The sequence below is a fragment of the Pituophis catenifer genome, unplaced genomic scaffold (assembly GCF_029215685.1).
Source record: "Pituophis catenifer annectens isolate HBS135680 unplaced genomic scaffold, rPitCat1.0.hap2 SCAF_2, whole genome shotgun sequence".
Lineage (NCBI taxonomy): Eukaryota > Metazoa > Chordata > Lepidosauria > Squamata > Colubridae > Pituophis > Pituophis catenifer.
In genome coordinates, this window is record NW_027256882.1 from 82022589 (window position 1) to 82045606 (window position 23018).

At 37.7% G+C, this 23018-nt stretch overlaps 1 protein-coding gene across 1 annotated transcript in view; it reads right to left on the bottom strand.

Moving 5' to 3' along the window:
- Positions 1-23018, bottom strand: part of STAB1 (stabilin 1) — a 123417-nt gene that overhangs the window by 78423 nt on the left and 21976 nt on the right. The window contains 13 exon segments of the mRNA XM_070937045.1: positions 1202-1264; positions 4315-4467; positions 4976-5056; positions 6020-6073; positions 8254-8367; positions 9130-9192; positions 10269-10415; positions 13160-13282; positions 14710-14769; positions 14893-14981; positions 15881-16008; positions 18886-19019; positions 22021-22217. Coding sequence (XP_070793146.1) covers positions 1202-1264; positions 4315-4467; positions 4976-5056; positions 6020-6073; positions 8254-8367; positions 9130-9192; positions 10269-10415; positions 13160-13282; positions 14710-14769; positions 14893-14981; positions 15881-16008; positions 18886-19019; positions 22021-22217 — 1406 coding nt within the window.

Below are 23018 nucleotides of genomic sequence, written 5' to 3' on the forward strand. Positions count from 1 at the left end.
TAAATTCACTTATTTCAGCAGAACAATATTATAGAACAACAAGAGGTTTCAACATAATTTTGTATTCTGCTTTTTAAATACATAGTTTCAGAAAACCATATGAAAACTCTCTTTTTTTCTTTTTAAGTAAGGAACACTTCAAGGAATAACCAGGGCTTGTTCTAAAGAATTAAAATATCTAGAATGCAAGCAGCAAACAATTCACTGTTACAGTGTTCCACAAAACAGTATTTTGCAGATGCAATGGCTCTAAGAAATATGCATTTGCAGTTTCCACAGCCTACAAGCTTGCTCGGTTATTCTAATGTAAATCATCTTTGATACTGTTTTTTTTTTTTTTTAAATTTGATTTATATGCCGCCCTTCTCCAGAGACTCAGAGTGGCTTACAATGCGTTAAGCAATAGCCTTCATACTTTTGTATATTTATACAAAGTCAGCTTATTGCCCCCACAAACTGGGTCCTCAATTTACCTACCTTAGAAAGGATGGAAGGCTGAGTCAACCTTGAGCCTGATGAGATTCGAACTTACTTTCATTGCAGACAACTGGTGTTAATCACAATACTATCAGTCTGCTGAGCCACCAGGCCCTTCCTGTTGTTGAAGTACAATCAGCATTATAACATGGTTGTACATTTTGAAGTCCTTGGAAATCACTATTGTCTCAACTGCTGTAACCAACCCGCTGTTCCAGAACCAACAGAAAAGCTAGAACAGCAGTTGCAAGAGGACTGAAATGTAACAGCTAAGCATGAAGAAACAAAAGGCAGTTCAAATAATTGGAGTCCTTCCAGCTGACGTCAGCCGAAGCGGACCATTTCAAGCCTGTATTAATTTGACCTCAAAGATGCCAATGCAGGTCGAGGCACTGATTCTGCCCTGTACTGATTTTGATCAGCTTTTTATTTCCTTCCTGGTTTATTTATACAATGCTGGGTATTCGCTGAGCATATGTCTGCTATCTAAAATTACATTTGAAAGGTAGAGGGTTGACTTCATCAAAGGTATCAGAATCTGGAAGGTTTGAAAGGTTGCAAATAGGAACCATGACAGCTAATATTCATGCTATTCATTAACATTGCATATTCATGCTTTTTATTAGCATTCTTATTATTAGCATTGTTTCCCGTGAATGGGTCACAAAACACAGCTGCCCATGCACAGCACAATCTCCATAGAGAAAAAATCAGGGCCAGTTACCATAATTTGGCTCCCAGGAGGACAAATGCTGCTATTAAGGAGCTCACAATCCACACAAGAACCCTGTAATAAAAGCCAAAGATAAGAAGTAATTAATTGATTAACAGACTTTTTAAAAATGTTGCGTTGCTAAACTTATAGCTGCCCTCAAAGCTGCCAGATTGAAGAAAGATAGTCTGCAGATTATACATGGGCAAAATTGATTTAAAACAGAATTACATGACCATCTATTCCCTTCCCATGCTGAACATAAAGATAATGTAGACTGATATGTTATTTCATGGACACCTTCATTGTTCTGCTCAGTGATAAATCCATGAAAAATCCTCCATGATCACACAGAAAACATGCATCTAAGAAGAAGTTAAAATATGGTGCACTCAGGAATTTTATTGATTTCTTGTGGTCTATGATCTGTACATCAGTGGTTGGTTGCCCATGGTTCAGTCTGCTTCTTGCAAACCGGTAGTAAAACTGGGGGGGAGGCTCCGCCCACCCAGCCAGATGTTGTCATAGACGATCTGCGCATGTGCAGAAGCTTTTGCACATGTGTAGAAGCTCGGCTCGCGTGCGCGATCCTGTTGCAAACCAGTAGTAAAGATAAGTAGAACCCACCCCTGCTGTAAATGCTTTATTACAAGGCTATGTTACACCATCAGTGTTAGTCTGGTAATAAAACATCTGCAGGAAAACAACCTACAAAATACACCAAGAACTCAACAGGTTAACCTCAGGTCAACAGGTTAACCTCAGCTACATAGATTCTCTAGTATTGGAAGGAATTTTATTTCTGATATTTATCAGCTGTTTTAATTGACTTTTTAATTAAATTAAATTAAATTAATTAATTTAATTTAAATTTAATTTAGTTTAATTTTAAACTAATACTGATTGCTGGGGGATGAGAAATATGAATATCAATTCATTACCTACTTTGCTGGATAAATTGAATGCATTGTAGCCTTAGAAGATATAAGAGGGCAACTCAGTAGACCAGCAACTCAGTAACACCTAGCACTTAATTCTGGCTCCTAAGGAGCTTGCAACAAGAAAACTTGAACATTTTATTCCTCAGATCAGCCTGTTCTCTTTGACAATTTAGGGGAAAACTGATCAACCCTCTTTCCTCAGGGCTACGATTATGAGGAAAAGTATATCTGCCAAATGTTTCCTTGCTCTGAGCTAAAGATTGCTCATGAATTCTTTGAGGGTAACATACATTCTCTCTGTTTATCCCCATCTTGCTATCTTCTATTTTCTCTCTGGGCAGAATACAATCAAGATCAAGTGAGGTACTAATACCACTCTATAAAGCCTTAGTAAGACAACATCTAGAATATTGCATCCAGTTTTAGTCATCATATTATAAAAAGGAGGTTGAGACTCTAGAAAGAGTGCAGAGAACAACCATGATGATTAGGGGACTGAAGGCTAAAACATATGAAGAACGGTTGCAGGAACTCAGCATGGCTAATCTAGTGAAGAGAAGAACCAGGGGAGACATGATAGCAGTGTTCCAATATTTGAGGGGCTGCCACAGAGAGGAAGGGATCAAGCTATTTTCCAAAGCACCTGAAGGCTAGACAAGGAACAATGGATGGAAACTGATCAAGGAGAGATTCTACCTAGAAATTAAGAGAAATTTTCTGATAGTGAGAGCAATCAACCAATGGAACAGCTTGCCTTCAGAAGTTGTGGAAGCTTCATCACTGGAAGCTTTCAAGAAGAGACTGGACTGCCATCTGTCAGAAATGGTGTGGGGTCTCCTGCTTGGGGGGGGTTGAACTAGATAACCTACAAGGTCCTTTCTAACTCTATTAATCTGTTAAATCCTGCAATGCTTAATGAGTGGCTTAGTAGTAAGTTGTACTGTGCAAAAATTTATCTTCTGGGTTCCTGAAAGATTTCTCCCTGTACAAATTTTTTTCTTCTAATACCTCATTCCCCAGGAATTTTAAAATTTATTTTGAAATATTGGGTTCAAAAGGGCAGATGGTGGTGCCACTGTGGTGTTTTTTAAAAGCCTCCTCTCCATTGCTCTGCAGTTATCACTGCTTCCAGATTTAGGGGTGGGTGGGGAGCTCTTCCTTTTGAGCTCTTCCTCTGTAATTTTATTTGAAACTTGGGAAGCCTGGGAGTCTCCATATCACTGGAGAAATGATATTTTGGTTTCAATTGCATTGATTTTTCTTTTTCTCACTCTCACTTTTTGTTATTTTAAAACATTTTTCTTTTTTTCTCTCTGTACTATTAAAGAAAGAAAGAAAGCAAAAATCCAGTTCAAAACAGCCCTAAAACCAGTGGAAAGCCCTTGCTCTATCCCACTTCATCCATCAGAATTTCACTAAATGTTTTCCTTCATGGAAATTAGACTCTTCAAACAGGATGAATGTCTGACAAATGCAGAGGAAATATTCAGCACAACATTACAGAAGCCGCTTATTTTCTACTATGCTTACAGTATCCTAATGCAATTTTGCCATATTTCTTTCTGCTGCTTAAAATTGTACTAACCATCTTAAAGATTGTACTCTCCTTTTATAGCTTGTAGGTAACACAGATGAAAAGTGGTCCAATATTTTTTTAAAAAAATTAATACATCTGTCCTGTAATATCCACAGGAGCAACCGCAACAGGCACTACGTAAGGTCAGTGCCTAGAAGCCTGACTGCTTCTCTGTATCAGCAACAGGAAGCAGATGTTTTCAGAAAGGTGCTGAATGTTCATCAGGCTAACTTGCAGAGGCTGAGTCAACAGGAAAGGCTAATTCTCACAGGAAATGCAATATGGTGGCCTCTGAAGAGCCAAATTGCTATTGAGGTTAAAAATAGTCTAGGAATATTGTGTATATAGACAAACATTCATTATCTTTTAGACTTGGAGTAAAGGGAGGAAATTCATGGAAAAAGAGCTGAATTTGCAGAAAACATACATGGGGAAAATGGCTACTGGAATTGGACTGGTGGGTCTACAAGTCAGTATCTCACACCCAATGAACAAACTGGGTTTGTCTTTAGAGAATGTAGCCTTTTCCCATCACCCCAGATCTTTCCATCTAATGCATAGGGAAAACTTATACAAGAGAAAGGGGAGATTGGGCATCCTTGGTTTACCTCCACAACTTTAGAATGTACTTCATTACACTTCTTCGGCAGAATTGGGAGTATTGATGAAGGAATCAAGATACCATCTAAAGTATGAATAATACCATTTGAGGCCACAATATCCCTTTTGTTTATCACAGAATTATCCAACAGGATCCTTCCCTGGAATAAAAAAAATAAAAAGGATTTGCTCACTGCATTGCTAGAAGCCTTTGAAATACATGTGTGCAAGATAGACCCTGTCAAGCAGTGGTAGAATTTAAATTTTTTACTACCGGTTCTGTGGGCATGGCATGGTGGGTGTGGTGTAGCTTGGTGGGCATGGCAGGGGAAGGATACTGCAAAATCTCTATTCCCACCTGACTCTGGGGCCAGTCAGAGGTGGTATTTGCCAGTTCTACAAACTACTCAAAATTTCCACTACTAGTTCTCCAGAACTTGTCAGAACCTGCTGAATAGCACCTCTGCTGTCAAGGTGTTGGGATAACTGCTTTTGCAGTGGAAAAGTGGAAAATATTTCAATAGTGGAGAGAGCTCTACATAAAAAGGATTTGAACATAAACCTACTAGCTACTGCCCATGGAATGTAGTCAGAATCATGGGAAACTTCTCCAGTCTCCCATCAGGCAGGATATTAATATTCTAGGAATTTCAGTGTAATTGTACTTACATCCTTACTGATCTCAACTGTCAGCAATTGGTTTGCCATGGTCAGAATATGTGGCATCATTATTAGTCTTTCTATAGAGACCTGGAAAAGATTTAATTCATTCAGATATTTATTTGATTTATATAGCCGCCCATCTCACATACAATTAACATTCTTAGGAGTTCAGGCCTTGGACCAATATGTTCAGCTCATGAGCCACTTTCATTAGAACCAGGGAAATGCTTGGGTTGCTGGCTGCTTTCTCACTGGAGGTTCATCTGGATGAAGTTTTTCTGGTGGAGTCACAACCCTTTTCTTAACTCCATTGGTCTTGATCCAAACAGGGCTCTACCCATGGTCACTTAGACGTTGACTGAAATTACGTCCCATTGGCAACAATGCAATTATTTGAGAATACATATGGAGAAGGTCCAATTATAATTTTGAACTGAAAATTACAAGATACAGGAGACAATTTCAGGAGACAATCCAGTAAAGATTTTGTCCATCTAAGGCCCATTAAATGGTCTGAGAACATCTAATGTCATAACCTAGTTTACAAATGGACATGAGAAGTTTCTGCCTGGGAGAATGTTTTAAGATTAAGATCATCATCATCATCCTAGCCATTGTCTAGCCATTGCAGGATGAAGGCCTCTTCTGCATGTTTCCAACTTCTTCTGCGTGAAGAGGCCATGCAGAAGATTAAGATGCATATTTAAAACTAAACAATGGAGTCACAAACAAGGGTTTCTTACAGGGCAAAATGAAGACTGTGCCTGTTTGTTTTAATTAGTTTTAAAGAAATAGGTTTAGTTTAACAATGACAAATTACTACCTCTTTTGAAAAGACTTGTAATAACATGGCAGAAACCGCATGCTTGTTCCTACTGTTCTATTTTTATTGTGCTAGTTCCCTAAAGAAAGGGAACTAGTCTCAAATGATACATAGGCCTTTAGGAAATGTCCATCTGCATTTCCTCTTCACCAGTTCAAGAGCCTTGGCAAGGAGCAAATTATATGTGAAAGTGATGAAATGAACTTGGAAAGCAAAAACAACCTTACCGCTGCTGTGGGATAGATATGATGTTTCACCAGTTCCTGAAGCTTATTTATGCCCTAGTACAGGGGGAAAAAAACAATCACAGACTGTCCTTAGATTTAATGACTGATGATTGCACAAGAGATCGTGAATAATACTCTCTTGTCCATGTAAATTATATTTCAAAATCAGTTTCTTCCTGAAGGACAGCACGATTTGTATGAATATACCAAATTAATTTTCACTCTAAAAAGTTTGAATTTAACAAGAAGAGATTTTTGCATTGGCCTATGCAAAAGGACCAGAGTAATAAAACGAAAATTAAAAGCTGCAGAAGGTTAATTCTTCCCTCCATACTTACTATCAATCATTCTTTTTCTACTCTGCAGTTAGATTCTGACTTTCCCATTCCAATTTAAACAAAACCCCACACCTCTAAATTGCTGTGTTCTAAATCAAATCTTACATTAGCAGGTGTCTGAGGTAAAAACAGTTTTACTATTTACTAAGCTGGGAAAAGCATGTTTATTGTATTTAAAATTATGCTTGCCATTCTGCTCAATGTTACTGAAGAATGCATACAGACTGACTTTCAATTTACCTAATTAAGAACCTATCTCTTTTAATAAAATGTGCTTGTTGTAAACACTGTGGCCAAATACCAGATGTTTTGCTGTAATAGACAGCTGACATACAACATCATCTTTGCAATTTATTCTGCTGATATCAGCCAAATAGTTAATCTTGTTGCAGAAAAAGCAGCAGAGACAGAGACCTCAAAGACTGCTGAAAGCAAGATTACCCTGAAGGATGTCAAAATTGTTTTGCCTTTCCTCCAGATTAGAGAGATCCATGGGTTTCCTCCTTTCATTAGATCAGTGTTTCTCAGTCTCAGCACCTTGAAGATGGCTGGACTTCAACTCCAAGAATTTCCCAGCCAAGAGGAAGTCTACCCATCTTCAAAGAGCTTTGCATTAGATTAAAAGAAATTGATCTAATCCTAACTCTAAACATCTACCTGACTATTGGGTTAATACCCCAGAGTTTTGAAGATGAGTATATTCAAATTGTGAAACATTCCTACCTCCAGATAATTTGGTTGAATTTCTCTCTCTCCCTCCCTCTCCTCTCCTCTCTCCTTTTCCCCCTCTCTCTTCTATCAATTATCAACAGGGAAGGTAATTTACCTCCCTCTCCAAACTCGTGTTTATTTTAGTTTTTGTAATTTTAATCCATTTTATATTTATAACTGTTATCATATGTTGTTTTATTTTGATGTAAGCCTCTCAGAGTTGCCTGAACTATGAGATAGGTGGTAAATGAACTTGATAAATAAAATAAATAAATATGGTTTATATGGCTGTCCATCACAAATTCCTGACACTGGATGGCTAAAAGCGTTAAAAAATATAAACACATAAAAAAGAGAAAAACAAAAACCATACAATAAAACAGCAGCCAAGGTAAAAACAAGCCTATCAGCCCCAAAATAACATAACAAATGCACAGGTTCAGCCCCTTCCAGACCCTCAGCCCCAGTGACACAAACAAATATCAACTTCCAGTCACTATCTGAGCTGTTGAGTCTAACTCCCAAAATACTAAATTGCTTAGGGCTGAGTCATTTGATGGACTACATATGAATCTATCCATGTATTATGATTGGCACAAGAAGCCCTCTTAAAGATAGCCATACTTTTCTTCAGCATATGGGAGATGCTGATACTTCCTGTGATACCCTCAAACTAGAGAAGTCTCCTTTGGAAGTTGCAATTAGCTTTAGCAAAACTTTGGATTAAAATGATCAATAGGCATAATTATTCTCCAATGTAGCAATTCCCACATCTCTATGTATGTGCATTTATGTTGTTCAGATATGTATATAATAAGCATATACTATATGCATATAGAAGATTTAGTAACATTAAAATCTATCTCTCTATATAAAACTTCCATTAGATACTTCCTATTAGAATATTTAAATTCTGTAACAAACAGCAACATTCTGCAGAAGAACAGATATAGGACAAAATAAAAACCCATATTTACAATTTTGGACAAGCTATAAGTTAGACATTTTATAGAATGTTGCCCTTAAGAAGGCATACTGAACCAATTCTTATGGTTGTCCTAATTTACCCATGTTTCCCATATTGGGAAGATAAAACAATTGGCTAAATGAAATATCTAAGAGTGTGATTGGAATGAAAACTCATATCTTTTTAATCCTCAGACTAATTAGCAAAAATAGTCTCACCTCTGTGAAGAGATAAATTAGCCTTCCATCTCTTAATTTATCTATCGCTTCATTACTTGGGATAAACACAGTAAAAGGTCCAGGACCACCCAAAATTGATGGAAGACCACAATTCTGCAAAATATTAAGCACCATGGCCATTGTAAAATGATTAATTAACAAAATCAACATTTCTGGGGCTGAATTATGCTAAGCAGTTAAATCATTCGAATCAATTATTCTCAGCATTCTTGATAAAGTTCCAGTTCAAAGTTCTAAACTACAGTCCTTCTGAAATAGTCAAATGCTTTCTGTAGCTCACTAAGGATTACTGAACAAGATTTGGTGCAAAGAACTTTAGTTGAAAATGATCCAATGACAGATCAATTCAGAAGTTTCTGAGTAGTTTTGCACATAGACCAGTGTTTCTCAACCTTAGCAGATTTAAGATGTACAGACTTCAAATCCCAGGATTCCCCAGCCAGCCATGTTGGATGGGGAATTCTGGGAATTATAGTCCACACATCTTAAAGTTGCCAAGATTGAGAAACACTGATATAGACAATGGATAGGAGGAACATTTGAAGGAAAGAATTCCTGATCCTGTTTCTTGTGTAGAAGTAAGGACGAATTTCTTACTGCCCCAAAGCAACATTATGGAAATGAATCAATTCTTCATATGTTTTACTAATATTTTAATGATCTTTATCATCTATTATTGTTAATCCTCTGTTTGATCTCTTAAAAGGGAACCCTGGTTCTGTATTCTATTGTGGGTCATGAAAATAAATGTTCAAAAAGCAAAACCTGCATTTTTTTTCTGACAAAAAAAAAAAAAAAGAAGCTGCATTATCAGCTTTCATTTTATCCCCTCCTGAATATAGGAGAGATACTCACTTCTAATATAGTTTCAAACCGGCTGGCAAAATCCATAGAAGCAAGAATTTCTGCAATTGTTTTCTGCAAAAACAGAAGGATTAGAATGAGAAGTGGTGGCATACACAGAAACTCATTTCAGTTTTAAACAGTGTAGTTATGAAATATATAAGCGCACACAAATAATGACACATTTATCTCTTCTATCTACTCTGTGCCATAACTAATGTGCAGAAAACCTCCGAGTTGTACTCCCAATGTTTTCCCTCCCATTGAGTTCAGTACAACTTGCTCGTTAGCAACTATGATGATAGCACAATCTAAGTTACTAAATATACATGTCTACCTATCTATCTATATATATCTATGAGCCAGTGGTTAGAGTGCAGTACTGCAGGCTACTTCTGCTGACTGCCGGCTGACTGCAATTTGGCAGTTCAAATCTCACCAGGCTCAAGGTTGACTTAGCCTTCCACCCTTCTGAGATGAGTAAAATGAGGACCCAAATTTGGGGGGCAATATGCTGACTCTGTAAACTGCTTAGAGAGGGCTGTAAAGCACTGTAAAGCAGTATTATTACTATTGCTAGGTATGTGAAGCATTTGCCTTTTGCATTCTGAATATCCTAAATTTGGATGGCTTTCAAGATATGAACCAACACAGACAATCTGAATCATAGTGCATCACAGGAGAAAAATCCACAAGAAATCATGGAGGTAAAATAAATGTGCTTTAATAGCTTGTTGTATGTATTCAGTTTCCTGTTTTGCCAATGTCTTGTAGAAAGATAAATAATAATAATTGAAAAAACCGGATACAAAACTGATTGTTATTTGCAAATATTGTACATTTAGGCTTCATGACAATTTTCTGGAAATCTTTAGAGGAATTGATCCAGCAAAAAGTAACATAATATTGCTCTATCTCTGCATGCCCAAGGGTTTTGTTTTGTTTTTTAAAGGTGAGTTAAAAGAGATGTAAAGACATATTGAATAAAACTTGGTTCTTGGTAATTATAGACATGTCCATGAGGCATTCTTAGCAATAACGCAAAATGATTTTCTATCATTTTTACTATCATTTTTAAAAACTTCCCAGTAGAGTTATCCCCATACACTGTCTATGACTGTTTTCATAAGGAAAAAGAATATTCATCATACCTGAGCATTATCAGAGTTGTCCGTGACACTTATTTTCTTTATAGAGTCAACAATATGTATAATACCATTAGACGCTGGACTATCGGAGTCTTTCATGTAATAGATGGATTTTGGAGAATCTGAGTAACTGTACCTCATTGGGGGGATCTGGAGAGCAACACAAGGTTTTCCTATGGTAAATATTTCTTTACCATTAAGTTTTATTATTGCTTTGATATTTTATTGCAATTGTTAATACTTGTAAATGCAATTATTGTTCTTGAATTGTAGAGTGTAGTTGGGCTTTAGACCAGGGTTTAGGTTGGAGAGGGCATTCATCATTTGTACTGATGTTGGGTCAAGCATGGTGCATCCAATCTTGTATTGCTTGAGCTCTCAGTACCTTTGCATACTGTCAACCATGTTACCCTTTTGGACTAGCTTCATTGAAGATGGGAGACACTATTTTACGCAGGTTCTCCTCCTTTCTCTGTGCCTGGTTTCAATCAGTTATAGAATAGAATAGAATAGAATAGAATAGAATAGAATAGAATAGAATAGAATAGAATAGAATAGAATAGAATAGAATAGAATAGCAGAATTGAAAGGGACCTTGGAGGTCTTCTAGTCCAACCCCCTGCTTAGTCAGGAAACCCTATACCATTTCAGTCAAATGGTTATTCAATCTCTTAAAAACTTCCAGTGTTGGAGCATTTACAACTTCTGGAGGCAAGTTGTTCCACTGATTAATTGTTCTAACTGTCAGGAAATTTATTCTTCTCTCTTTGATTAGTTTCCATCCATTGCTTCTTGTCCTGCCTTCAGGTGCTTTGGATAATACAGTGTTTCCCTGAAAATAAGACCCTGTCTTATGTTTTTTTGAACCACCAAATAAGCACTTGGTCTTATTTTCGGGGAGGTCTAATTATTTTGGGGTGCGTAGAGCAAGATGGAGCTCCTTTTGCCGTTTTACTTGATTTCCAGCTCTGCGTTTAAATATTTTCATGGAGGGCTTATTTTCAGGGGAAGGCTTATTTTAATGCATGTGCTCAAAAGCCCGATTGGGCTTAGTATCAGGGGATGTCTTACTTTCGGGGAAACAGGGTAGCTCTTCTTTGTGGCAACCCCTGAGATATTGGAACACTGTTATCATGTCACCCCTAATCCTTCTTTTCATCAAACTAAACATACCCAATTCCAGCAACCATTCTTTATATGTTTTAGTCTCCTGTCTCCTAATCACCTTTGTTGCTCTTCTCTGCACTCTTTCCAGAGTCTCAACATCTTTTTTACCTCGTGGCGACCAAAACTGGATGCAGTATTCCAAGTGTGGCCTTACCAAGGCAAACCTATGACGGGTAGGAAGAGATTGTACCCAGGGCCCCTCACTTGGGGTTGCTGCAGAGTTGAGTTCTCTCTACCCTTTTGTTTAACACTTACGTGAGACTGCTGGGATTGTGGTCAGAATCATCAATATATAGATGATACCCAGTTGTACATTTCAGTTCCTGGCTAGCCAGGCTATGTCCTAACCTAGGCTTGGAATGGGTATGGGTTGGAATGGGAAGAAACAGGCTTTGTCTATTTGCCCATCCTTCTCCCAAATCTGGAGGTATTCTATTATTGACTCATATGTGAGACTTCTGTACAATCTAGGGGGCCATCTTGGACTCTCAGCTCCTGCTCACAAAGCAGATAGAAGCAGTGGGCTTTCCAGAGGCATGTCTTGTATATCACTGGACCAGGGGGCCATTCATACAGTATTTCATGTCCTAATCACTACACTTTTGGGCTCTGGATATTCTGGGATAGGTCCATCCAAGCCCGCTCAGACCCTAATCATAGAGAAGACAGATTGAACTAAGCAATGGAGTCAAGTTGCTCAAAGAGGCTAGTAGAACAACAACAATCCAAACTGATCCCTAGAACCCAATATAATGAACGGAATCTCACATCTGGTGATCTATGGAACAATGCTCTTGAAAACCACAAGAGATTTCCAGATGATGATCATTAGATCCTCCACCTCTGTCCTGGGATTTTAGCTGATGCCACATCTGAAACCCACCTGGATTATCTCTTAAAGGGGTACCCCTGAATGGGCTCCCAGGAATAACATAATGTTTGAATTAACAATGAATTTAATTCATTGAATTAAATCAATGAAATATAATTGTGATACTGAGTATAATAATTGTAAAGGAAAACATTCCTGAGCGTTCAGGAATGAAGGAAGGCAGGCAGGCAGGCAGGCAGTGTTGTGACCCAGGCCCAAGTAGTTAGTATTAAATGCAAACAGTTCTAAAACAAACAGACTTTATTAGAACAGCTGAGAATTAACTCATTCATTCTCAGCGTACTCCAAACTAAATTAAAGCAAATTCTTCAAAACACCATTCCACAATTTATCACCTGACCTTGGGATAATTAGGCAAACTGCCAAAGGCTTTTCTTGGCAAAAGTTCAGAAGCAGAGGATGCTGAGCAAGATAAGAACCAAGTTTATCAACATTGTTTTCCAGCAAACAGGCCAAGAGCCGTTGCTGGTCTTTTAAGCCTTATGGGAGAGGCCAATCATCTCTTGGCCCTACTCCCGAGTCATCCTCTCTGCTTTATCTGCTACTGCCTTCTGGCAGCTCTTCTCATACGTGCACTAGGAACAGGCTTCTCCTGTTCCTCTGCCTCTCTACTGTCAGCCTCTGGAGACCCCAGAGTCCGCACATCACTCCCCAATGGCCGTGGCCCCATCTCTGCCTCCGACACAGAGCCCTCATCTGGGCCTTCCCCAGCCTCCAGTCCAACTCGGCTGCCAGCTCCACAGGCTGCTGGCAGACCACATCAGGCAGGAAGGAAGGAAGGAAGGAAAGGGCAAACTTGTATTTTTAGAATCTCAGGTCTGTAAAAAATATTTACCTTTTCAAGAACTACCACTTTATGTCCAGATAATGTCCAAAAACCCTGAGTGTCAAGTATATCTTTTAGCAAGAGCTGCCCAGCTACTATATGCTTCCTGCAGAATTCCTGTGCATATGAGACCTTCATAGAGAGGAGATATCAAAATCAAAAAGAATTACTCTGTATGCAGCATGTCTAGTATAACGTTTTTAATTTCACTGTACCCAAAAGTACTAATATGTTCCATATCAGTTTTTATCAAGCACTATAACTAAAATTAGACCAAATAATTTATGATGATACATAATGGATTATTTCTCTATTTTTTATTCTCCTTTAATTCATTATTTTATTTCTTTTTCAAAACTTTTTCAAAACACTTAGATGATACATTATCTGACAACAGCACTTCAGTTTTTTTATGGTACTATCCTTCTTTTCTTTAGACAGGTTTTGCGGTCACTTTTTAAAATAATAAAATATAATCACCATGAATCTGTGGCATGTACAAAATGCTATTGAAAGAGTGATCCTATACATTTCTGAAAGTGTTATGGTCCCTGGCAGGGCAGTGTCACAAGACATTGTATGGAGATTCACCTTACAAATGAAGGGAAATATACGTGTGCCAGGATAATAATGCAAGATTGAATCTGGGTCAGTCACTAGGACTAGAGATTTACTTTTCTGAGCTTTCAGAATCATGCTGAAATCCATCCTCAGGGAACTTTACTTTTTTGGAATACATGCTTTGGGCTATTTTGTGAGTTATGTTTATGTGGTGCCTTCCTATTGACTGATTGGTGTGTTGATGGCTGGTGATTGGCTGTTGTTTCCTTGTTCTGCCAAACACTTCAGTACTAACTAGTAAGTCCTAAGCTGGTGGTAAATTATCACTCCTGTTAACTGACAAGGGGCCCATTTCCTAGCTTTAATCATTTCCCAGGCTATTTTTGTAATAGCATGGCCAATGATCTTAATTGCTGCGAAATTAAATGTGTGTCCTTGTTCATTGCAATATGAGGCTACTAATGAGTTTGGGTCTCCTCGTCTGACCGCTTGCTTGTGTTCTTGCAATCTGATGGTTAGCTTCCTCCCCACTTGTCCTACATAGCCACAGGGGCAATCCGTGCAGAGGATCTGGTAGATTACGTTGAAAGTATCTCCCACTTTCAAGTGATCTTTAGAATGCATAATTTGTCCTCATATGGTAGCCTCTGGGCAGTGTGTGATGCCCACTTGCAGATTTTGGAAGCTGCATTCTACTGCTTCCGAAATGTTTTTGAGGTATGGCAGAGTGTGCCACATAGAGTTAGGGTTAGGGTTCATTACCTTCTTTCTTTTCTCTCCTTTGCATTTTGTGCAGGCATCTTGTAATAACTGTTTGTGGGTACCCATTATGCTTGAATTGTTGTTGTTTAGCTTGCTGGGTGCTACAGTGGGTTCTCACTCTGCCAGATAGAGCTCTGTCATAGCTCTTTTTGCGTGACAGTGGGTGGTTATTGTTAAAACTAAGAATGTGTGGAGTGTTGGTGGCCTTACGATAAACCGTGGTTTCTAGACTTCACCTTCTTTGCTAGTCCTGCAAATAATTATCCCTCTACTCTCCCTTCCCCTTGTAATTTTCTCTGAAAAACAAATGCAGTGAGTAAAAATACCAAATGATAATCTTGCTCAAGAAGGACAGTGGTAGCCTTACTTCAAACATAAATACTAGGAGTAACAAATTAATAAGAGAGAAGAGTACTTACACTGAAGTTAAATGGAGGAGAGATATGTCCAGTAGGCACAAAAACTGTGAAAGGCCCATAGTTCTCCAGGGTTAATGAACAACCCATAGCTGTTAAAAGATTCCATACCACATATTCATTAAAAAAAAACCTGAATATCATAAATAATCATACATATGACTCGAAGCATTTTCCTTAACAGAATATATACATGAGCCAAGGTGGCATAGTGCTTAGAATGCAGTATTGCAGCCTACTTCAGCTGACTGCTAACTGCCAGCAGTTCGGCAGTTCAGCTCTCACTGGCTCAAGGTTGACTCAGCCTTCCATCCTTCCGAGATGGGTAAAATGAGGACCCAGATTGTCTGGGGCAATATGTTGATTCGATAAACCACTTAGAGAGGGCTGTAAAGCACTGTGAAGAGGCATATAAATCTTTTGCTCTATATCTTAGATGCACAGATTGAAGGTTTTATGAAGACATCTTCATTATATTTCTGTTTCTACCCCCTACTTGGGCAACCCTGAATTGGACTGAGAGGTTGAGGGAGACATTTAACTCTTCCTCAACACCCTGCAGCATTTCTCCAATCAACACTGTCCACCCAGCTGCTACTTGCCAGACCAGGAAACATATGCAAGTATTTATCTATTTTCTACCAAAAGGGAAGCAAATATAACATATACTTAATTTCCCAGGTTAATATGTATGTTTACTTTGTTTAGTGATTCATGGCTAGAAAACTATTCTGGGTATATTTGGGATAGTTTTGAATTTAGTTTATTAATATAATATTAAATTATCTTTAGCATTTACATCCATCCCAAAAGGAAAGAAAAACCCACTAAAAGTTTTCAGCATCCTTGAATATCAAGGCCTCTTTTTAAAGACTTTTTATAGCAACAATATGTATTCAAAGAAATCAACATGAAACAATTAGAATATTTTAATGATTTTCTACCCAATTGCAGTTATGTATAGTTAGATTCATTCAGAAAACAAAGTTACCGAACAATTTCAGTGAATCAGTCAATTTATTGAAAAATTTTCCTCTTCTATTTTGCTTAAAGATTTCAGACAGGATAGTTTTGAAACAGGAACGTCCAATTTCAATTTCTCCCTCTGGGCAGATGCAGCTGAACAAAAGAGGGTAATATAAGATGAGGTTTGGGCAACTGTCTAATTATTAAGTGTTTTGCAACCAATTCACATTAATTAAGCAGCTTTTAGCAGTTGCAGTTTTTTAAAAATATGTTTTATTTATACATTTTTCTTATACAAATATACGTGCTTTGTGAACAATGTGTTGTCTGAGTTTATCTGCTTATACATAATATTTTTCCAATTTCTAATTTCTACCTCTATTTTCTAGTCATAGATAAAACAAACCCCATATTAAAAATATTCTGTATCTTTCTCTTTTATTTTTAATGTCAACCTATTCCTTTCTGCACAATCTAGTATTTTATTATTATTATTATTATACTTTCCTCTGTGGGTATTTCCTCATTTTTCCAATGCTGTGCAAATACAATTCTTGCTACTATCAGGATATGCAATATTAAGTATATAGTCCCTTTATCATATTTTTCTGGTATTATGCCTAGCAAAAATATTTCTGTTTTATAATCTAGGTGCTGTTTTACCATCTTTTCTAACCATGTATGTATTTTTGTCCATTTTTTTTTTTGCTTTTGCGCATGTCCACCACATGATAATATATGCCTAATGTCTGATTGCATTTCCAACATTTGGTGGACATGTTTTCGAACATCTTTGCCAGCCTTGCAGGTGGCTAGCAGTTGCAGTTTTACTCCTTTAGTAAGGGGGAACATCAGAAAATATAGGCTTATTCAAATATTTATATCCAGGTATCCAGATCTGTCACTTCAATTAATATAGGGGTGATTTAAAAAGAAATAGAAGGAAGCAAAATTCTCAGTCGCAAATGACATCAATAATATCAAGATCATTCTGGGCATGTACAGGTAGTCCTCAATTTACAACCATTCACTTAGTGACAGTTCAAAGTTACAACAGCACTGAAAAAATTGTCTTACAGTTATTTTTCATACTTATGACTATTACTGCAGCATTCCCATGGTCATGTGATCAAAATTCATATGTTTGGCAACTGGTTCCTATTTATGATGGCTACAGGGTCCCAGGGTCATGTGATCACCTTCTGTAACCTTCTGAGAAGCCCAGTCAATGGGAAAGCCTGACTGACTTAACAATGTGTTACTAACTTAACAACTGCAGTGATTCATTTAATAACTGTGGCAAGAAAGATCGTAAAATAGGGAAAATCTCATTTAACAACTGCTTTGCTTAGCAATATAAATGTGGGGCTCAATTGTGGTCATAAGAGTTGTGGTCTGCCAACAGCCTGCGGAGTTGGCAGCGGAGTCGGAGAGTGATGAGGCTGAGGAAGAACATGGGCCAGTCCTGGAGGTTGGGGAAGGCACGGATGAGGGCTCTGTGTCGAAAGCAGAGATGGGGCCAGGGACATTGGGGAGTGATGTACGGACTTCGGAGCCTCCAGAGGCTGATAGTAGAGAGCAGAGTAACAGGAGGAGCCTGTTCCTAGTGCACGTATGAGAACTGCTGCCAGAAGGCAGGAGCAGTTAAAGCAGAGAGGATGACTCAGGAGTAGGGCCAAGAGATGATTGGTCCTTCCCACAGGGCTTAAAAGACCAGCAACGGCTCTTGGCCTCTTTGCCAGAAAACAACGTTGAGAGAATTGCTTCTTGTTTCACTATATTTATTTCTTCTTATTTCTTCTGCTTCTGAACTTTTGCCAAGAAAATCTGTTGGCAGTTTGCCTAATTATATCAAGGTTGGTGATAAACTGAGGAATGGTGTTTTGAAGAATTTGATTTAATTTACTTTGGAGTACGCTGAGAATGAGTTAATTTTATGCCAAATGTAATTTTTGTAAAACCTGGAAGGATAGAGTGGAGCTTCATTGGTATCTAAAAACTCAGGTTAGAAGGAGGCTGATACAATGGCCAAGATGGCTGACTGTCACAAGATTTGCATATAATTCCAAGGAAAGCATATGATTTTTAAAACATTTCCAAGACAATGATTATTGGATGCTAGTGAGACTCACAACTAGAGAAGGACATAATTGAGCTAGGAATTCAAAAGAAAAGTATCATTCTTCTCTTGCAGCCTAGTGGATCTCAACGAAGCTAGAACAAAGTAGCCACTCCTATGCAGGTGAACAATTTTGCTCTGCATGATGATCATAGAAAGGCCAAACCAGAAAAACACCTTCTCAAGGAAAAAGATTACAGGCTGCCTTGCAGGTATTGGGCTCTAATATTGGAAATTAAGACTTGTTTTATTTCATATTTTCATTGATAGAGCATAAGCAACTTTCCAATAAGAAGATACCATACTCCTGCTGCTTTCAATAAATAATATATAAATTTTAGGGATGTTGATGTATTTGTAGCTTTTGCCATAATGTATCAAGCAGATAATTTGAGTAACTTTATAGTGGGGATTCCCAAGTCTAAAATACCTGCCATCAATATTCAGGAAAGAGGTTTTCGGAATGACGAATATATGACTGGGTCTACAAACATCTGGGTTCAAAAAATACCCCCTGCTATTTTTGGATATTATTCTACCTACCTACTTGTTTGATCTGAGCTTTTTAGGAGACAAATGGGATAAAATACTTAACAGAAAATCAATGTATGTATCAACAAGTACATTTCACGGGGAACTAGTTCTTCATATCTCTCTCTCTCTCTCTCTCTCTCTCTCTCTCTCTCTCTCTCCTCTCTCTCTCTCTCTCTCTCTCTCTCTCTCTCTCTCTCTCTCTCTCTCTCTCTCTCTCTCTCTGTCTGTCTGTCTGTCTCTCTCTTGCTCTCTCTCTTCCCATCCCAAGATACATAGAAAACATGCAAACCAGACTTCTGAATTTAGTATTACAGCAAACGATAGAAATTCAGAATAGCTTCTATATTGAATTCATACTGGGCTTCTGAAGTACTTACTTGACAAACCCATCAGGGGTCATTTCACACCTTTCTACATTGTTGTCACAAGCAAATGGTAAGCATTCACTGCTGGGTATGCAATCATTTGTCCCTTCTCTTCTTTTCATTCCTGGTTTACATTGGCAATGTGGCTATGGAAATAGAAAGAAGACTAGTCACAATGCCTTAGGCTCCTTGCAAGGCTTTAAAGCAGAGGTCTGCAAACTTCGCAGCTTTAAGAATTGTGGATGTCAACTCCCAGAATTCTCCAGCCAGCTATGCTGGCTGGAGAATTCTGGGAGTTGACGTCCACAGCAGGGGTGGGTTCTACTTACCTTTACTACCGATTCACAATGGGGCCACGCGCATGCTCTTCTGTGCATGCGCAGAAGCATTCCGATGATGTCAGTGTCGGTGGGCGGAGCCTCCCACTGGTTTTACTACCAGTTCTATAGAACCAGTGCGAACGGGGGCAACCCACCACTGGTCCGCAGGTCTTAAAGCTGCCAAATTTGAAGACCTCTGCTTTTTTTTTTTTTTTTAATAAAAAAGTTTTTATTTTCTGATCAAACAAGTATACAATATAAACAATCATTCAAACTATCATCAGAAAAAAAGAAAAAAAAATCAATTTGGTAAACTCAATCTTCAACCCCTCCTCACCACCCCCCACCCCCGACTTCCCAGAACAAAAACAGGGCATAGATTTCACCAAACATTCGCTAAAATAAACTAGCTAACTGCAAAATTTAATAACTCCCAAGACCCCTTAACTCTCCTTTTACAATTTCATCAACCTCCCTTTATATAAACACAAAGTAACATGTAATCCAATAACTCTAAGAATTTTAAAACCATTAACAAATCTTAAACATTCAAACCTAAAAACATTTTTCCCCCTCCTACTTTTCTCAAAGTTCAGATATTTTGAAATCTCATAACAAAAAATAAACCTTAGATATTCACTAATTAAATTTCTACATTTTTATAATTAACCATTAGTATATTAACTAGAAAACCAAAAAAGATTAATCAACCATTAATACATCATATTTAAAAATCAATATTCAACTTTATACTTTTTCCCCCTCAGTAGTTATAACACCTAAAACATAATCAATTTTAACCATGAGTAGAACAACTGCAAAGCCAAAAAAAAAATAAAATAATAATCTTCCATTCTTGCTTTCTTATTTTGAAATCTCATAACAAAAAATAAACCTTAGATATTCACTAATTAAATTTCTACATTTTTTAAATTTCTAAATTTCCCCCCTTCATTATTCCTCCCTCCAACTTTTAAAATTTGAAAGATAATCAACAACATAATTAACCATTAATACATAAACTAGAAGACCAAAAAAGATTAATCAACCATTAGTACATCATATTTAAAAATCAATATTTAACTTTATACTTTTTCCCCTCAGTAGTTATAATACCTACAACATAATCATTTTTAACCATGAGTAGAACAACTACAAAGCCAAAAGAAAAGGTTAATCTTCCATTCTTGCTTTCTTTTTATATTTTTTCCAATCTTTCTGCATCCCTCCTAATTCTATTTTGAGGAGGTTTTTCATTTTAATTTGAGGTTGATATAACTGCAAAGATTGTCTCCTTTTTAAAAAAGTTTCCTCTGATTTAGAGCCCCCAAATCGCCTCTTCATGCTTATATAAATCAGTTCATTCCTTCGTCTGTAAAACCAAAGTTTATCAAGAGTTTGTGAAGAAAAGTTCAATTGTTTCTTTTCTATTAAATGTATAGATGCCACTGACAAGTCTCCTTCATCTTCTGAAACTTCGAAAGTCTGGTCATTTACTACTTTTTTCCAAACCAAGTCATAATTTTGAAAGATTCTATCAATTTTTCCGAAAAGAGCGGAGAGTAAGCTCGAAAATTCTTGAGAAAATTCTTCCACCCTCTCTGCTGCAATATCTCCTGAGTTGTCATCATGCTCCGTAGTTGTTTTGGTTTCCTCAGTCATTTCTGTTGTTATCCCTTTAAGAATTGCTATTTGGTTACTTATAGCTGCAGTATGATTATTCATGGCTTCTTTTATAAATTCTGTAAGTTCTGCATCAAAATCCTTACAACTCTGTAAATCAGACAACTGTTTCGTTTCTGACACCTCCAAATAACATCCAGCACTTTCAAGATCTCCTTTCTTAGAAGCCATTTTATTTTAAAGAAATTTTCTTTCTTCCCACAACCATAAAATCATAAAGTCAGAGCCATCCTTTTGAGCAGCATTCAGCAATTTCTTTATAAATAATCTTTTCCCAAACAGCTCTTCAAAATCTATTCCAGCAACTTAAAGCCAGTCTCTGAGCACGAGTCTATTAGCAAAAACTTTTTCTAACTTTCCCTTTTAAAATCGCAACAAAGAAACGCCATCTTAACTTCCAGCTCAGAAAATCCAATTAGAAACATTGTATCCCCGGAGTTAAGTGTTATACTTGCAAAAAGCTTGTCCTCCTGCTTCTGTTCCGCCTGCTTTTTTGAAATCATTTAATCTTCTGTTTGACAGCAGAAATTGGACGCAACGCCTAGCTCTGTAAAAAAAAACAGAGTCCCCCCGGATCCGGAGCTTCAGTGGGCTGAACGGGGAGCTCTCACCCTCCTAACCCCTGGAATTAATCCAGGGGTTTTCAGGGAGCTCTACCCTCACCCACCTGCTCTCCTCCCCTTCTTTTCCCGAAGGGGAGATTTTCAAGCCGTTTGACAGCTGATTAACGCTGTCAGAACGGCTCAACGGAATCACGGGGGCGGCGGTCTAAAAAAAACCGTCAATGGCGCTGCGGAGCCAACCCGGAAGTCCTGCTTTAAAGGTAATAACTAACACTTCAAATAATGACATTAAAATCACTACCAACCAAAATCAAGATGGGACCTAGACCCAATATGCAAACTTAAACAAAAATATCATGAAATAATACGAAATGTTTTTACCATTCATTAAATGAATGAACAAGCAGCAGGTATCATGATTCTGATACATAACATTATTAAACAAAGGGATCTAGAGTGCATCACCTCTGTTGGCATGAGCCTTTTAGACAAAACCCATAGGAGTTAGGAGAGCCCTCAAGTAACTGTCTGCTTTCATATATGGCTGCTACAATCAAAGTACATTGCAAGGCACCATTTACCATTCCCAGAACGTGGATAATACACTTGGTAGTATTTATAGGGCAGCCTCCATTATTGACAACACAGGGTTGGATGACTTGGCACACTCTCCCATTTCCTTGGTATCCGTCAGCACAAGTGCACTGATATTTGGTTTCCTCAACAGTCTTGCAAACAGCATATTGGGAACATGGAGAGGAGTTACAGGGATCCTGGGCTGAAAAGAAAGTAAATAAAAATATTCAGAGCTATAATAATGCAAAATCAACTTTCAATGGCAATAGGTTCTGTATCTGAAGAATCAGGCCCTTGCCAACTAGAGTAATTAATTATATTTTAAGCTGTAAGCAATTCCCCAACCCTGACTACGTGATTCTCCAAAACACACAAACACTATAGTGCTCAAACATGGAAGCAAAGCCTGTAATATCCAATAAATTTTCTCCATCATGTAGGATTTACTTTACTTTTTTTTTTAAACACTGGGAGCTTGGATTAGGTCTGCAATATGTCCACTCGCCCCAGAGAAGATACAGAAGGTAAAACAGAAGATTAAAATAAAATTATAAAATAAAATAAAATGTAAAGCATTTTTCTGGTCCTCTTAATTGCTGTGGTTGCAGTCTGCAGGCTGAAGCAGGCTGTGTGGCAGAGAGCCAGTTTCCCCAGTGACAAAATAAATATGAAAAACAAAGCCCCATCTCTGATGGTTTTATGAGGAGGTGGTGTCAAGTGGTAGAGAGAGAGTGTGTGATCCATTTGTGATAGTCTTTATAAACTGCATTAATGATTTACTGTTGCAGCAATGGCAGGGAAATGCTATAAATCACTGCTCTAGAAGACTAGCCTCCCATATGAAATACCCCTTTTCTATTTTCAAAAATTAGAGGTGTTTGAAGTGTTATTTAATCCAGAACAATACCACCTGTACAAGGAGGAGCATCAACAGGCTGAGGCAAAGCCCAAGTTTCATAGAAACACACACACAAAAAAAACTTTTCAGAAGGAACCACTTAGT